This window comes from Impatiens glandulifera, chromosome 5 (genome assembly GCF_907164915.1).
Source record: "Impatiens glandulifera chromosome 5, dImpGla2.1, whole genome shotgun sequence".
Lineage (NCBI taxonomy): Eukaryota > Viridiplantae > Streptophyta > Magnoliopsida > Ericales > Balsaminaceae > Impatiens > Impatiens glandulifera.
The window spans coordinates 49,053,849-49,070,383 of record NC_061866.1 but is presented as its reverse complement, the minus strand read 5'-3'; the positions used below and the strand labels follow the sequence as shown (position 1 = coordinate 49,070,383).

Here is a 16,535-nt window from a genome sequence, read left to right as displayed (position 1 = left end):
ATTTATACTTATTATCTAAAATTGTTAATTTATTTAAATTAATCAATAAATAATTAAGAATAAGGAAGAAATATGATGTCACCCCGCTAGAACAGTTTTCTCATATATCGACTACGTCTGGAGTCATGAATATTGTGATTTGAATAATAAGGTTAAAATTAAACTAATCAACATATTTAATGAAGCTCTTTAAGAAAATACATATATATATATATATACATGGTTCATTAATGTTAATAGATCTAATAAAAGAAGGTACTCGTACATTTGTGAAGAAAATAAATATATAACAAAATATGTATAAAGTAAGTAGGTAAATTAAAAGTGGCATAGGAGTACTATTACTGACTGGATGACCTAGGAAATGAAAGAACACAAACACACAGATTTATGGTAGGGTTTTGGTCCTACAATAACTAGCCTTTCAGGTAGACAACCTTTTTTTCATTTTCTTTTTTCTTCTTCATTTTTTTAATTAATTATGTGTATTTATTATAAGACCCTAATTAGTATAGAATTTCTAAACACAGTAATTCGTTTAGAATGTTCAACTTTTAGTTTAAACTTGTCGCATTTTATCCAATGGTGGTGTGATCGAACATAATCAACACGACACTTTAATTTATAATTCAACAAATAAATATTAATGTTAATGTTAGTTTTACTTATGATTTCTCCCCTCGACAAAGAAATAAAAAAAAACGCAATTATTGGAATCATGACACAAAGTCGAAACCATGTGAGATCTACTATAAAGGTCCACCTATGACCTATCCAACATGAGATTAGATCAATTATCTCAACCATATATGGAACGAGCTGTTACACTTTATAAGCAAATATGATAAATTTATTCTAATATTGCATTAACCACGAATAAGATGAGAATAATAAATTAAATATTGAAAATGTTAAAAAACACTCGCACTTGGTATCAATATGTTGTCAAGTTTTGTTGATTATTTCAAATAAGTAACTACTATTTAAGAATCTTGTTCACAGATTCTTTTTCATTCAATAAAGTTTCCTCTAAGACAAACAATCTATTTAGGGTTATTATTCTATTTTCTTGCTATGCATGACAATATTTAATCATCAAGATGATCTTATAATTTGTTTTCTATCAATTAGACTATATTAATTGTCTTTTAAAATTTACCATATATATATATATATATATATATCAACAATAATGTTTTTTTTTTAGAAATTATTACAATAAGAAATAAAAAGAGTGAATCACGAATATTTAAAATATATTTAACATTATTTTAAAATTAAAAAATATCAAAATAAAGATAATGAAAAAACAATTAAATTCATACAAAACAGACTAGACAAAAACATGACACGAAAGATAATAAAAATAAAACCACCAAACATGAACTGATGAACGTAAAAATAAAAATGAAACAAACAAGTATCCAGTTTGTAAATTCTAAAAAATGACTCTCAACTCCTTAATAAAAATTCACCAATTTACTAAAATAATCTAAAAATGTCATAATATCATTATAATTTATTTTTTAAATAACTCACTATCAAGTTAATTTGTATATAATTTCTTAATATCACATAATTCAGTTTTTTTTAAATGTAAAGCTAGTATTTAATATAAATTAATTATTAAATAAAAATCTAAAAAGATAAAAAATAATTTGGTAAAAAATAAATAAAAATCATTTTTTTTCTATTTTTAATCAAACAATTTTTTTTGGAAACCCCCCCCCCCCCCCCCCCCCAAAAAAAAAAAAAAATTTCTCAAACGAGCTCTTACACCTTTCTTTTCAAATTAAACTGTGACTTTTGTAATTTTATGCTTTTTCATTTTAATAATTATTAATTGACTTCTATGCCTGCTCCAAATCATAATTAATTAAAGATGTTTCTAGAGAAGTAATAATATTTATTTCGTATTCTATAAAAAGGTGAAAACAGAATAAACGTGAAAATGTTTAAGAACGATGTATAATAAAACAAAATTGGTAGTAGCTGGAAATTATTAAATGATATATATATATATATATATAAATAATTTATCAGAAAAAAATGATAAACTCAACTAAAAATTTAAGAAAACAAGTCCACCAATCAACGTGGCATTTCATATGTGGATAGGAGATAGAAAATTTTAAAATGTTTCGAAACGCGTTTGAGGTACCGAAATAGATTCATAATGTTTTGAAACGGGCATTTCAGGACAAAAAATATATAGTCTGGAAATGAGTGATTTCAGAACCCGAAATAAGCGTTTTCAAAACGTTGGAAGAACCTAACAGCCACGTGAGACGTGAGATTTATAAACTATTTTCGTTGAATATTTCGATTGAGTTTATTATTTCTAAGCTTTATTAATTAATTGGTGTGGGTAAAGCAAATCACTAGTAATCTTGCTCCTCTGTCCACCACTCTCTCTTTCTATCTCTCTCATTAAATAATTCTCTCACACACACATACACACATTACTGCTGACTCTATAAAGATGGGGAAGTGTGTTAGCCGGTGGGCAGTGCATGTTTTGGATATTCAGTCATAATTTTCTTATGAGTGCATGGAATGTTGGCCCTCTAATTAATTAATTAATTGTTTATTTAATTAATTAATTAATGGGTTATGATTACCACGAAACCCAACCGCAATTCTTTCTTAACCCTAACCCTAGTTAGTAGCTACCTCCATTTCCATGCATAATATATGCATCTCTTTCTCTCTCTCTATATATATATCATGTTCCAGTTTGAAGTTGAACAATAGATGTAATGAGATCGAAGAGAAGAGAAGAGAAGGTTAAGGTTGAGTGGAATGTTGTTTGGTTCGAGGTTACATTATTAATATATATATATGTAACACTTATCTATAGCTAATTATAATGAATCTCGGACCAGGCTTCATTCCCCCCAACCGACCATTCAAATCAAACACATATGATCCTAAACAAGGTCAGTCTCTCACTCTCTTAGCCATGTTCAATATTTATATATAGCTTAATTAACTAACATATATAATATATACATGGTGCAGTAGTACTATATATTAATGTCCGGTATTATTTTTAAAAAGTTTATTAAAAAAAAGTCAATCCAAGCATATATATTAGATCTGTCTAAACACATCTGGGTAGCTTTGAGATTTAAATTTTTGTAAGTTCGATCGATCCTCTCTGAAATGAAATTGATTGAAGTGGAGGGTGCATGATTATATTGAATATTGTTCATGTGTTAGTCTTACCGTATTTATGTTTCATATATATATTTAACTAATTTATTGGAAATTCAGAACACAAGATTCAAGGATTCAAATTCTTTCCATATTTATTGCAGTTCAGGAGACTGTAAGTAAGTACTATTAGGGTTTGAAAATTGCCCCTTAGAGGGTTTGCTGTCAATAAAATGTTTTAATTAATTTTTTATGCAGTGAAAAGATTTTGATGTTAATTTGGTACATTTTTATATAAAAAAATGGCACCCATAAATTATTGTCTGCAGGAATGCATGCTTATATATAATAGGGTTTTTAGGATTTAATGCATTTTATAATTAGGGTTCATGTGTTTAGTATCAATGTGTGTAGTTAATGATGATGATGGGAGGTAGCTAGTCTGACCTGAGCTGCCAGAATACACACAGATTTAGGGCGCAGGGCAGTCAATATTATATTCACTTCTCGTTTTCACTCTTACACCTATATACTTAGCTAGTTAAAATAACCTCTATTTAATTTAATATTATCTTTAGTCCACATTAAATTCCAAAATTTAGTCTCATCTATCATCACTTATTTCAATTTATCATGGTGCGAGATGGAATATAACTGTTTCCCTAGAATTGGGGATTACATGTTTGATGTTTGATTATTTGGAAATAAAATTAAGTTTTATAAAACCTTAAATATTAAAAAAACTAGTTTGAGACAAGCCATAAGAGCCAATTTGTTGATCTATTTTTTTTTAACAATTGTTTTTGTAAATTCTTTATATTATATGACTATATTTTAATTTTTAAACATTAAAATCATTTATTTCATCAATTAAAATATTCTTATTTTATTTTTATTAAATTTTAAATACAAAATAGTATTATTATTAATTAAATTATTTTTTTTAGACCTAAAAATAAAGATGAAGAAATTGTTTGATTTTGGGTTTTTGGGGAAATATTTTGTTTTACTTTATTTAAAAAAAAAGTTTAAAGTTTAATAACTATTTTACCCAAAATGGGAGAGAAAATATTAAATAAAAGATATTTTGTTATTTTAGTGAATAAAATAAATGATGGTATAGAAAGTGAAAGAGGAAAAATTACAAAAAATTGAGTAATAAAAAAAAATCAAAGAAGCTCAAAATGAGCTGTAAGTAAATGCTTATATTATTTTTTATTATTTAAGTTCTCAGAATAATTAATTTGTTGCACGGGAAAAAATGATATTAATATTGAAACAAAGAAAAAGATGAAGCATGTGAAGTCAGGTGATCAATATTAAGAGTATGTTTGACTCAACGTTTGATTTTGAGCATTTATCGTTTTTATAATAACTTGATATAATCATTTTACATAAAAAGTTAATACAAAAAATATAAATTAAAATTTTTCTTTTATCTCACTTCATTAACTCATTATAAGTTCATAAACAAATAAGCTAAGAATAATAAGTTGTATAAGGTTTGATTCAGTTTATATTCAGTTTATTCGTTTCAATACATTTATTAGTGAAATGAGATAAAGAGAAAATTACGTTTAAATATAAATAATGTCATTATAATTTATGAATTAACTCATTAAACACCAAATTACTTTAACAAATTATTATATAAACGAGAGATATTATTACCGAATTAAACATTGTACCAAATTTTTTAAATGAATATGTATTTCTGCAATAAAATTAATTTAAATGAATGTGTTGTCTCCTCCCGTGATTCTGTCTTATCTCATACTGTACGTACGTACGTTACGTAGTAGGATCATCATCCAATCAATGTCAAACTCATACTGTATCTCTATAATTTTTTTATTATTTTTCATAAATCATTCAATCAATTATTTATCATAAATCATTATTAAATTATTGGTAATTAATTAAGCACCTGGATCAAAAACAATTACAATAGTTGTAAAGTGCTCTTTTTTCTATTGCCGCCATGCCGCCCGGAATTTTTTATCCTCCTTTATCAATGTCAAGTATAAAAGTATCAAAATTATTATAACAAAAATGTTTATAAATTAAAAAGAACAATGAAAAAAACTAGCTATATATATATATTAATTAAGTCACAATCTTTATAAAATGTGTTAAAAAAATAAAACAAATCATTCTCAAGCTTTGTTATATCTTGTATATATCCAACCACAATCTTCTCATTAAAATTAAAATTATAATTATATATCATTTTTTTTTGTTTCAAATTAATGAGTAAATATATAATAAATATTCTCTTAATTAAATGTGTCTTGGCCCATTTATATTCTTTGCCTATAACTAATGGGCCACACGAAATTTGGCTGAGTAGTGGCCCGGTTAGTCGACAGATATCACAGGCCTTATATTCTCTTTGACCTTCTGTTTATAGATTTTTTTTTTTTTTTGTCATCAAGGGTTGTTGTTGTAGAAGGGTGTGTGTTTGAATGGTGCTTTAATTTGCTTTTTAAAAGTTTTTTTTTCTTTCTAAGGTCGTAGATGCATTCGCCATAGTTTTAGCATTACGACAACACCTATAAGGGCGTTGATAAGGTGGCTTGCTCCCGGGTATAAAAGTCATCTCGTTTCAATAATATCATTAATGATACATATTTTGAAATATCTACTTTGGAATAAAAGACACTTTTCACTTGTTCATTTTCGATAAGAAACTTTGGTCCTCCACTGCAATTGACTTCTTATCCCGAGAATTTGAAGTGGAACGAAGCATGAATGACTCATCAAAAAAGTAGATCTATATTTGTTAATGAAATAATTTTCATTCAAAAACTAAATATTATTTCTCGATTACTCGTAGTATTTCTATAATCAAATTCAAACACTGTGGTCATTATGGAGATGAAAAAAAGAGTATTAAGTGTAAATTTATAAGATTACAAACTAGTAGGCGCCCTGCCCTTTATTTGAATCAAACGTTGTTATACATAGTACATTGGATGGAAGCACATTTATTAATAGATAACGGAATCAATACTATATAAGACATTTAATAAATACCAAACATTATTCATTTAGGCACACATAGCTCTTTATTGTCACACATGTGTAACATTATTCATTTAGGCACACATAACTATTTATTGTCACACATGAGTTTAATTAGTTGTTGTCCCACCAGAATTGTGATTGAAGATAGTTGATCAAGTTCTCTTCCACTTGAAATGCTTTTTTAAGTACATCGACAGAGATTTTGGGATCTGAACCAAACACGGCATTGGCGATAGTAATAACGCCCGGGTTTTGACTACTAAGACCAGCAAAAGCGATTGCATTGGTATTACCCACGTTTTGTTGGAAATGAATGAGACCTTCCGGGAACACAAAAACATCTCCGGGATATAATGTTTTTGTGAATAGTTTATTTTTTTGATTAGGAATGTTGGAAGTTACAAACCCCACAAGTAGGGTTCCTTGCAAGACAACAAGGATTTCCGTGGCACGTGGGTGCGTGTGGGGTGGATTCAATCCATAAGGCGCAAAATCGATACGAGCTGCCGAGATTCCAAGAGTATTCAAACCTAATAGATCATACATTACAAATTGTATACAAAAGACACTAGATTAGTAACAAAATAAAGATAATTATTAATTCATATACGATATATATGCATAATTTTGATTTATTATATGTACCTTTAAGTTGTGCAACATTAACCGCGGTTACAACTGAACCAAGTGGATTTTCTGTATTCCCGGCCTTGTTAAGTCCTCGGTAGAGGAAATCATCTGCCGAAACAAGATTTGGATTCTTGCAGAACTTTCCGTTCACAAACACTACACGAGTAAAGAAGAAGAAATATATAAGTTATGATCGAACATATATAAATGCATGCATGTTGCATGTCTAAAAGTTTGGAAATTGAATAAATAAAAAGACATGAAATAATATATAACATACATGCATTTTTAGGATCATCAATAGCCACACAGAAGTCCTGAAGAGGGCTGGGATCAGAAGCATGGGAAAATGTGAAAGCCATAGCCAAGATCATGCAAACTGTGATTATCTTCATGATCATCATGAATTTGAATAGCTTAAAAATTATAAGGTTGGATGAAGATAGTGTTGGAGATCATGTATCTATTTATAGGGGCTGCATTGGAGATCGATCGATCAGTTTGATTATTTCAATTAATTGATCATATGTTTATTATATATATTATTATAACCAAGTCACTACCGATGACATGAAATGACCAAGTTTATGTTTTCCATTGTGTATGTCCATTTTTACTTAATTATAGTTTATTATCTTTATCATATTTTGTTAGAGTGCTAGCTAGATTGAATGGTTCTTCAACTGGCACACCAACCAACCCATTATTGTTTAATCAACATATATATATATATATATATATATATATATATATTAATGATCTGATAATCTCATCCATGACATTTATTGTGGGCGGCTTTGTGAAGAACATTTCTTCAAGATAGAGTTCTGATGTCATATATATTTCATTAACCGACCTTGTCAAATATACTTTGTCAAGAACATTTCTTCAAGATAGAAGTATTGATGTCATATATATTTCATTAACCGACCTTGTCAAATGCTTTGTCGATCTAGTTCTAAACGTTTTCTTAACTTTTATGATAAATTACGTTTGTTCCAAATTTAAACTTTATCTAACTAGGAAACAATTTATTCATTGGATATATATATATATATATATATATATATATATATATATATATATATATATATATATATATATATATATATATATATATATATATATATATATATATATATATATATATATAGGGTGATTGCAAATATTAATAGCAGTGTAACTGAATTATTATAACTTTAGACTCATGCTAAATAGAACTAAAATAATTAGGATGATCTAATAATATTTTATTAATTTGTTACATTGACATATTCAAACTAAAATGAAACAACAGTGTATTATATATATATATATGCTAAAATGATAGTTTGATAATTTGAAGACCAATATCTTATCCAAAACATGAAATATAATAATATTTTTTAAATCATAGTTTATTAGATGAAGAAGTTAACGTATCTTTCTCTATTTTAACTTAAAAGGTGACCAACGTTACGATCAATTTAAGGTTGAAATCTAGAAGGATTTTTTCGGCACGTTAGTTCGAGTTGAACTCGTGATCACAAAACCTTGGTCATATAGAATATTTATAAGCACAATTATTATGGTAAAACCCCTAACTAGCTTGCAAAGTAAACGCCCTATATAGGTAACAAAACGGTGATTTTCAACCATTTAAAGAGATAAACATTCGGATTGAAAGGTAGCTCCATCTGATTGGGAACAGGGCAAGACCCATGAAACGAAGGCGAAAAGGAAGGCCGGAAGTGACTTGATATATACTCATCATCATCATCATGCATGTGAGTTGTGACTTGACTTCCATTCCATTGAATGGAGACAAACCAACCCGAAAGAGATTGAGTGTATATTGGTGACTGTAATTTCCAATTTGTTGAATAAATCAACTTAAAAAGAGTACTACTTTTTCAAATGATTTGGTACAAGATGATAAGAATAAAAATATTCCATCAAAAATTAACCAATAAGTTATCAGAAAAAATAAAAAACCAAATCAAACAAGGCCTTGATTGACTTCTCAAACCTTTAATCTTCAAAACTAATGAATCATACTAAGGTCTTAGGTTAAATACAGATAAACTTAATCGAATACATTCAAATTGCGTATGTCATTAACTTTGATGTCAATAAATAGTAAGCCATAAGTTGTAATTAATCAAGTAGCAGTTGAAGAACTAGTCAATTAATTACATGATTAAATTAACCAGGTCAATCATTAGAAATTATGTTCAAACTATATATGACTAGATGTTTCTTCCATGCTAATTTATCACTTAATTAAATTATAAGTTCAAATTTGTTAAATTTAATCTTTAATTTCAAGAAAGATATGGGTTTAAAGAATTCTTAGTAATTACCTTAGCCATCTTGGCTTCGACACTTGTTGTCAATGCTTCAATTAAAAATTGTTTATAATATACTTTTAATATTAATATTGTGAGCTAATCAAAATGTTATTCTTTCTTATATTAAATTAGAAATATCTTTAGTTCGTATTGACTATGCACCTTACAGATTGAACCCAGCCCATTACCTTTGTAAACAAAATAAAAATTAAAATCTTAGGCTTGTTTGAATTGGATAAAAAAACATTGTCTCGTTCTCATTAATCATATTTATTTGGAAAATTCCAATCCCAACATTACCTTTGTTTTGAAGGGTACTCACTTGGTGGAATTCTTGAGCTCGAAAAGGGATGAAAATTGATACCCTACTAATTGGGTACTAAAATGTTCGTCTCTCTAAACCCGATTTGCATTTTATTATCCGACTCTGGCCCAAATGTGTATTTCTATTTTTATCTCATTTTTGATTGGTTGGGTACCCAATCTTCTGATGGGTACTCCATTATCCAATTAAATACCTACAAAATTGTAGATTTAAAAAGAATAAATATAATTTTAAAGATTTTAAAGATGGGAAAGTGACATAACATACCTAATATTTAATAGATATTAAAAAATATAACAATTTTATTATTATTATTAATATTAATATAGTTAAAGGAAAAGTTAAGCGGTTATTCGGATGGGGTTATCCAAATAACATGGTTATCATGTTATTTGGAAAATAATGATGGATAATGATTTTGAGAAGGTGTAAAAAAAAATTTGTGGTAAAAATGACTTAAAAATATTAATATATAATAATAAAATAAAAAATATATGTTATTTTAATATTTTGGTAATAAATTGAGTGATGCGATGAAGGAGAAATAACGTGATATTATGGTTTTGGGTTATGGTTATTTCAACTTATTTGAATAACCCAAATAATCAACTCTTATGATTGAAGATAAAAATTAAAGAGGAAAGATTGAAGATGAAGAATGATGAGAGAAATACATTTTGTTATTAAATGAAAAATATTGAAAAATAATGATTCATTATAGAGAAATAATTTTAAAATATTAAAAAATATAAAGTTAGAGTAAAGTGTGGATAAAAGTAAAATAAACGATGCATTGATTGAGTTGTTTGTCATGATATGTCATCAGAAATGTCACATTAAACTTAATTAAACAACATATTTTATTTTTAATATAAATATAGTCGGGTAATGAGTTTGAGTTTCGCACTCTCGACACTCCTATCTCAGACTCCAAACCCGATCAAGTACCTTTTCGGCTTTTCCATTCGTCATGCCCGACTCTGACCCGAACTCGATTTAAAATATTCAAGCCCGATCCTTAGGTACCCATAGGTATCGAATATCCATAGTCATCCCTAAGCTCGAACATACAAGGACAAAAGAACCAATTATCCCAAAAAATAAAATTATATGCGGGAGATGTGTTTTTTACTGGAATGTCTCATTCAACTCAAATAAAGTTACCTTTGCTGGCTTAAGCAACCAAAATCCAGGAATTTTTTAATGTTAATTTTTTTTTTTTTGGTAAAGATACTTTGTTACAAGGTCAATTTACCACCTGGTAATACATCTCTCTTTATTATTTTTGACTCATTTTATAAACTGGTCAATTTTGTGTGACATGTTATATGGTGGTACATTTATTTCCATCATCATATCTCACTCAGGGTATTTGGATTAGATCTTAAAATATGTTTAAATATGCTCACTAAGATTTTTCAAGTGGATAAGAATGTCAACTAACTTTAAACTTTAGTCTCATTATTGGTGTAACAACAATTAAATCGGAAGTCTTTCAGAAAAGAACTGGTTAATTAAGGTTCGAGCTTTAATAGTAATAATTTTTTCATGATGTACTAAATAAGACAAATAAATCTTTATTATGTACTCTATGTATATTCTATTGTGTTTCATATAATAAACATCTTTTATATATATCTAAATGAAGTGCTTGCTTGTAGAATATATTGGTGTGATACATATTCTTTATCTCTTGTTATTTAAACTTTATTAACCTCACATTAAATAACCTTTTAAATATCCTTAGAATAAAATTGCACTCATCTTATCATGTATACAATATATATTAAAAAATGTAAGTGACTGAACCCAACTATGTCACTATGACCACCATTTTAATTTAAAATAATTAAATTCATTAACACTATCTTTTTAAAGCATAAAGGTCTATAATTCAATTAAGATTTGACGCACATGATGAATACTTACTCCATTGAATAAAAAATAATCTAAGGTTAGCAACTTTTTTTTAAACCAAATTTTTGTCTAAGACATTAAATCAATTTAGAAACTCCATCTTAAGAGTTTTTGCTTTATTTTCATTTTCTAACCAAAACCTCAATTTTGTGCTCAACAAATACAATTAACTTTGTACATACACATTACATAATTGTATTAAATATTGATTCACATACAACATTCATTGCTTTCAAATAAAATTAAGTTTATTGAGATGTATTACATAATTATATCAAATTGATTCATTCATATAGATTCGTATTAGTTTGAGAAACAAAAATAATTAAATAAAACTACACATTTCTAACTCATAGTCAAGCCTAATGGGTGTTTTTTTTTTTTGTCAAACATTTTAACTAGAATTTCGATTTTACCTCGACTAAGTTAGTCTAACTACTTTTAAAGTTCTACCACTAAGTTATGAGTCTCGTAACTGCATATATTTTAATAACAAATCTATATAAAAACGCAATCAATTACAAATATAATCAAAACCTAGATTGATGACGATATAGGAAAATTTGTCTTGGACAAATAAATAATAGGTTTTAACACCTTCCTTCAGTGGAGAAAACACTCAGAATGATGCTTAAGCTCACTCTTATAAACACACAATCTCTATCTCTTTTCATAAGTCAAAACAAAAAGGAAACAAAAAGGAAACAAACGTGTATATATTGCTCTAGAAGAATATATTTTGGTTAGTTTTGACAAATAAGACAGGCATCATCTTGATTTATTAAACATTGGGTCGGTTTAAATGGACCAAAACTCCAATGCCTGTCACAGCAACCGCGCTTGCTAAAATACCATATCGTAGATTTGTGAGTCCTCCTTCTCCTCTTTTGATTGCGGTTGCTACAGATGATGATGGTGGTGGCGGCGGCGATGACCCTTTTATTGTGGTTGGTGGGCTTAAATCAGAATAATCCAAATATAATCTTAAAACCTATATATGATATGAAAACAGATCAATCAATCTGATAAATATGATACAAATGAAATCAATTCTCACAAAATATGTATACCTTTAATCCGATTGATCTGGCATAGCTAACAGCGCTCATGAGGTCTGAATCTGTCGTAACGATAACTTTGTCACCCTCATCGTCTTCATACAAAAGTCGAGGGCGGTCATAATTATCAATAGCACCTGCTCTTTGCATTACAGCAGAAACAAGTCCATTTACATCGTCTGTGCCTGATAAAAGAAAACAAATTGAACATATTTGAGAAAATTTTATTCATTCTTTATTTTCCTGGAAAGTGTATGTAACCTACCAAAAGTGATCCGATGTACACGACTATTGCGATCTGTGAACTTGAAAGTAAATGAGTTCCCTACACCGGGAGCTGGATACAAGTTATCAAGTTCGGTTACATCTGATAACGCTAATCGGGACATTGACATTTCACTGTAAGAAAAAAAATTGAATTCTTAAAAAGAGGATATTATTATGAACCTATGCGCAAATATGGAGTAATTAAATCGTTTCATCCTTTCCAAAAAAAAAGGTTACCTCCGGTTGTCAAAATCATCAGGCGGATCAAGGGAAAATGCTGAATCCCAAAACTTGTGCATAACCGTGTTTGCCACATCATTAACAGCGCCTGAACTATTCTCGACCTTAAAAGAGACATTTAAATCATAGAGTTTCAGCCTCTTACAGAAATTAAAAACAAAAGACTGAAATTCTTTAGCAAATAAGCTCTTACAATAGATATGGCGGCATGAGTGATTTGAAGAACATCTACACAGGCAACAATAGTTCCGTCTGCCAAACAGACAAAAATACTAAGATTATGATGAATAATAAGACTATCTTACCTTAAAAAATTTCCAGAAAAAAAAGTTATCCTTACCTTTGTCCATAACAGGTAGATGTAAGAATTTTCCGTCATGCATGACATGGAGTGCTTCGAGGATTGTGGTGTCCACAGTTGCACTTTCGGGGTTTCGAGTCATTACCTTTTCGACAGAAGTCAATTGAGGAGAAAGATTTTGTGCAACAACTCGCAAAAATATATCTTTAGATCTGCAAAGGAGGTATACAAATGACAACAATAAGAGACTATGTCTCATTTGCAAGAACAATTCAAACCTATATGAAATGAAGCAGAAATAATACGTTAATATGCCTTGAGTCTTCTTCCCAACCACGATAAGTACAGAATTAACTTTTAACTCCTGCATCTTTTTCGCAGCAGTGTATACAGAATCGGATGGTGATACTATTGCAACCCTAACAAACAAGAACAGGCAACTTGAAATCCGAAACAAACATCATCAAGATAGAAATGGAGGGAATGATAATAATAATAATACCTGGCATTCTCACCAATAATAGTTGATAGAGAAGGTTTAAACATCCTTTCTCTTAGTGTTTCAATGAAAGCAGATGGACCTAAACAGAGAAGAGAACCATTAAAAGCAATCCAATGTGGAGTATGGTTTATTTGAAACTCTAATAGTTAAAAAGGGTAAAACCCTAACCAGAAAAATTGGAACCAAAGTGTCGTTCTACACCTTCCACCGCAGCAGCAATGGCACTGCCTTGTTCGGCAGCTTTTTCCATTCGCGATATTGCATCATACAGACATTTGGTAATATCAAGCAATGCAATAACTTCACCATTTTCTACAACAGGAAGGTGTCTGAATTTTCCTGCTCACAATTCAAATTCAAATTAATCATAACTGTGATATTTAGATCATAAACCCTAGATTTCAGGAGTTTTACCTTGAATCATCTTCTGAAGAGCATCAATTGCCAAAGAATCTGAAGAGACGAAAATAGGATTCTTTGTCATGACTTTCGAAATTAAAGTTTGGTCTGGTCTCAATCCCTCTGCTATAACCCTAGTAGCAATATCCTAATTGCAAGAACACATACAAGTAAGTAAATCCTTCATAAATATATAAATTACAGTAAAAACAAAGAAAAAACTCATCAATCAGATGAATATATATATATATATACCTTGTCCGTGACTATGCCGGCAAGTAAGGCGTTTGAATCAGTCAACAGAACAGCATCAACACGACGAGATGCCATTCTTCGACAAGCATCAGAAACTGTAGTTCCTTCTGGAATAGTTAAGGCCTTTGATAACCTTAGTTTCTTAACTGTTCTAGCACCAACCACAAACCTGAAAAAGGAATCATCACGGACCGCAACAAAGATAAAGGCATCGAAAGATTATTCTTATTAAGAAGGAAGAACTCACGGATGATCAGGGGATGAGGGTTTTGATTGATGAGTGCCATTCGAAGTCGTATTGTCCGGTTGAACAGAGGATCTTCCACCAATAGAGGATGGATTGCGCTTACCATTACGTCTTGAAACTGGATGAAGAAGTTGAGTACTCATATTTCTTTCTCCTGTTTGTTTTACTGTATCAAAACCCTAGAATTAATATCATGAAGGTGCCGCTCCCGCTTCTCTCTCTTCTTCTTCTTCTGGCCGAGAAGAGCTCAAACGGAGAAGATACATAATAATTTGATGGCAGCTTTTTAAGTACTAAATGTAAATGGGAAGCATTCTGAATCATGAATCATGAATCATGCCCGTTGTGTAACAGTTGAGTAACGTGAAATTAATTTCAATTTTAGCCGTTTCTTCTTGAAGTTTTATACATTCATTCAAAAATATTATATTTTTTTAAAAATATAATAATATAATATATATATATATATATGGAATATAAAGCATAAAATATAAAATAATAATAATAGTCAAATTTTAAAATTATGATTCTTACTTGCCAATTGTGATTTCGGATATTTTCAATTAAATTTAACAATTTGGACTTTTTATTATTAAAATTATTCGAGAATTTTCACTATCTAATTTTAATTTTAGAGAATCGAGAGTCATAATCCTTCGCTTTGTTGAAATTAATAAAATAATTACATTAATTTTTTTATTTATAAATTTCTAATAAAAAAAACTCAAATTTGACCATTCTAATAATAATAATAATTTTAATTTTAAATTGAGAAGGGGAGAAATCAAACTTGACATATTAAATATTAAAAAGGAGAAAAACAAAGTATGATTCAAACTAAAACTATAAAAAATCACAAATCATAATTCATAAAACATTTTATTTATATTAAATAAAAATAAAATTATTAATCTTATTACTTTTAAAATGTACGTTTGAATCAAAATCTATAAAATATCTTATACTAAATAGAAAATAATTAATTTTAAATTTAGATTCGATTGTTATATTTTTTTTTTTAAATTGGTTGTCTCTAATTTAGTTTCAAAAATATTTAAAATGTTTTTGTTATTAGACTTAAACCATTTACATATCATTTATATTGGATGAACTTATAAAAAGAAAAAAATAATAATTTAATTGTAAAAAATAATAGATAATTTTATTGCATAAGTTTGGCTTCAAATTGGTCCATTGGGGGATTGAATTATTTATCTATCATATAACCTAAAATATATATTATTATCAATTAAATAACAAAAGATAAAAACATTGCTCTAATATTTCATATCTTAAGCCTTATAAAATTATAATATTAAACACCATCTAAATTTATGCCCACAAAGATACAATTTTTTTTTTAGATTTCCCAACCTGCAAGAATATACTACACAATAAAATAGACACATTTGATATATAAAAAAAAAAAAAAATAGGAACTTGTTACATATTTGATATCTTCATAACTCAATATTCCTACATGTCATTATTGACTTATGGATATTTCTTATTTACTTTTCATATATTAATTAAGCCATTGTAAAATCACCTTGTCACCATTCAAAGCCATGTAAACCACCTTTAATAGTCCTATATTATTGAAAGAAAGTTTGTTATATCTAACAATTATTTATAAATAATTAGAAAGGACCAATAAAATTATTGAAAGAATCATAGTTGAAGACAAAACCATGGGTATCTAGTCTATTAATAATGTGAAAGTATTATTGCAGGATAAGTTGATTTTTCAAAGAATTTGTTATATATATATGTAGTCTCTATATATTCCTGTAATAATTATAATAATATTGTCTAAATTACTCTAAAGTCTAATTGATTAATTAAAAAAATAGTAAATTGTGGAGAATTGTTGTTAGCCGA

The 16,535-nt window shown here is 28.3% G+C and overlaps 2 protein-coding genes across 2 annotated transcripts; both read right to left on the bottom strand.

The window, feature by feature from the left end:
• Positions 1–6,294: 6,294 nt before the first annotated feature.
• Positions 6,295–7,208, bottom strand: LOC124939589 (germin-like protein subfamily 1 member 13). The gene is made up of 4 exons (XM_047480050.1): positions 7,094–7,208; positions 6,829–6,969; positions 6,630–6,713; positions 6,295–6,509 (listed from the first exon to the last, which is right to left on the bottom strand). Exons 1-4 carry the CDS (start codon positions 7,206–7,208, stop codon positions 6,295–6,297), a joined length of 555 nt encoding a protein of 184 aa, XP_047336006.1.
• Positions 7,209–11,939: 4,731 nt separating this feature from the next.
• On the bottom strand, positions 11,940–14,916 carry LOC124940335 (CBS domain-containing protein CBSCBSPB3-like). The gene is made up of 12 exons (XM_047480849.1): positions 14,655–14,916; positions 14,408–14,576; positions 14,168–14,300; positions 13,922–14,092; positions 13,754–13,832; positions 13,557–13,670; positions 13,291–13,463; positions 13,144–13,202; positions 12,948–13,054; positions 12,709–12,842; positions 12,456–12,628; positions 11,940–12,376 (listed from the first exon to the last, which is right to left on the bottom strand). The coding sequence occupies exons 1-12, from the start codon at positions 14,795–14,797 to the stop codon at positions 12,167–12,169; spliced, it is 1,665 nt and encodes a 554-aa protein (XP_047336805.1). The 5' UTR covers positions 14,798–14,916; the 3' UTR covers positions 11,940–12,166.
• Positions 14,917–16,535: the final 1,619 nt, after the last annotated feature.

Excerpts from the sequence above, each read along its gene's own strand:
- LOC124939589 (XM_047480050.1), bottom strand. The coding sequence starts at position 7,208 with ATGAAGATAATCACAGTTTGCATGATCTTGGCTATGGCTTTCACATTT. Across the intron at positions 6,714-6,828 it reads TAATGTTGCACAACTTAAAG|GTTTGAATACTCTTGGAATC; the intron begins GTACATATAATA and ends ATGATCTATTAG. Across the intron at positions 6,510-6,629 it reads CCACACGCACCCACGTGCCA|CGGAAGGTCTCATTCATTTC; the intron begins CGGAAATCCTTG and ends TTTTTGTGTTCC.
- LOC124940335 (XM_047480849.1), bottom strand. The coding sequence starts at position 14,797 with ATGAGTACTCAACTTCTTCATCCAGTTTCAAGACGTAATGGTAAGCGC. Across the intron at positions 13,464-13,556 it reads AAGACTCAAGGCATATTAAC|ATCTAAAGATATATTTTTGC; the intron begins GTATTATTTCTG and ends CCTCCTTTGCAG. Across the intron at positions 13,203-13,290 it reads TCTACCTGTTATGGACAAAG|ACGGAACTATTGTTGCCTGT; the intron begins GTAAGGATAACT and ends TCTGTTTGGCAG.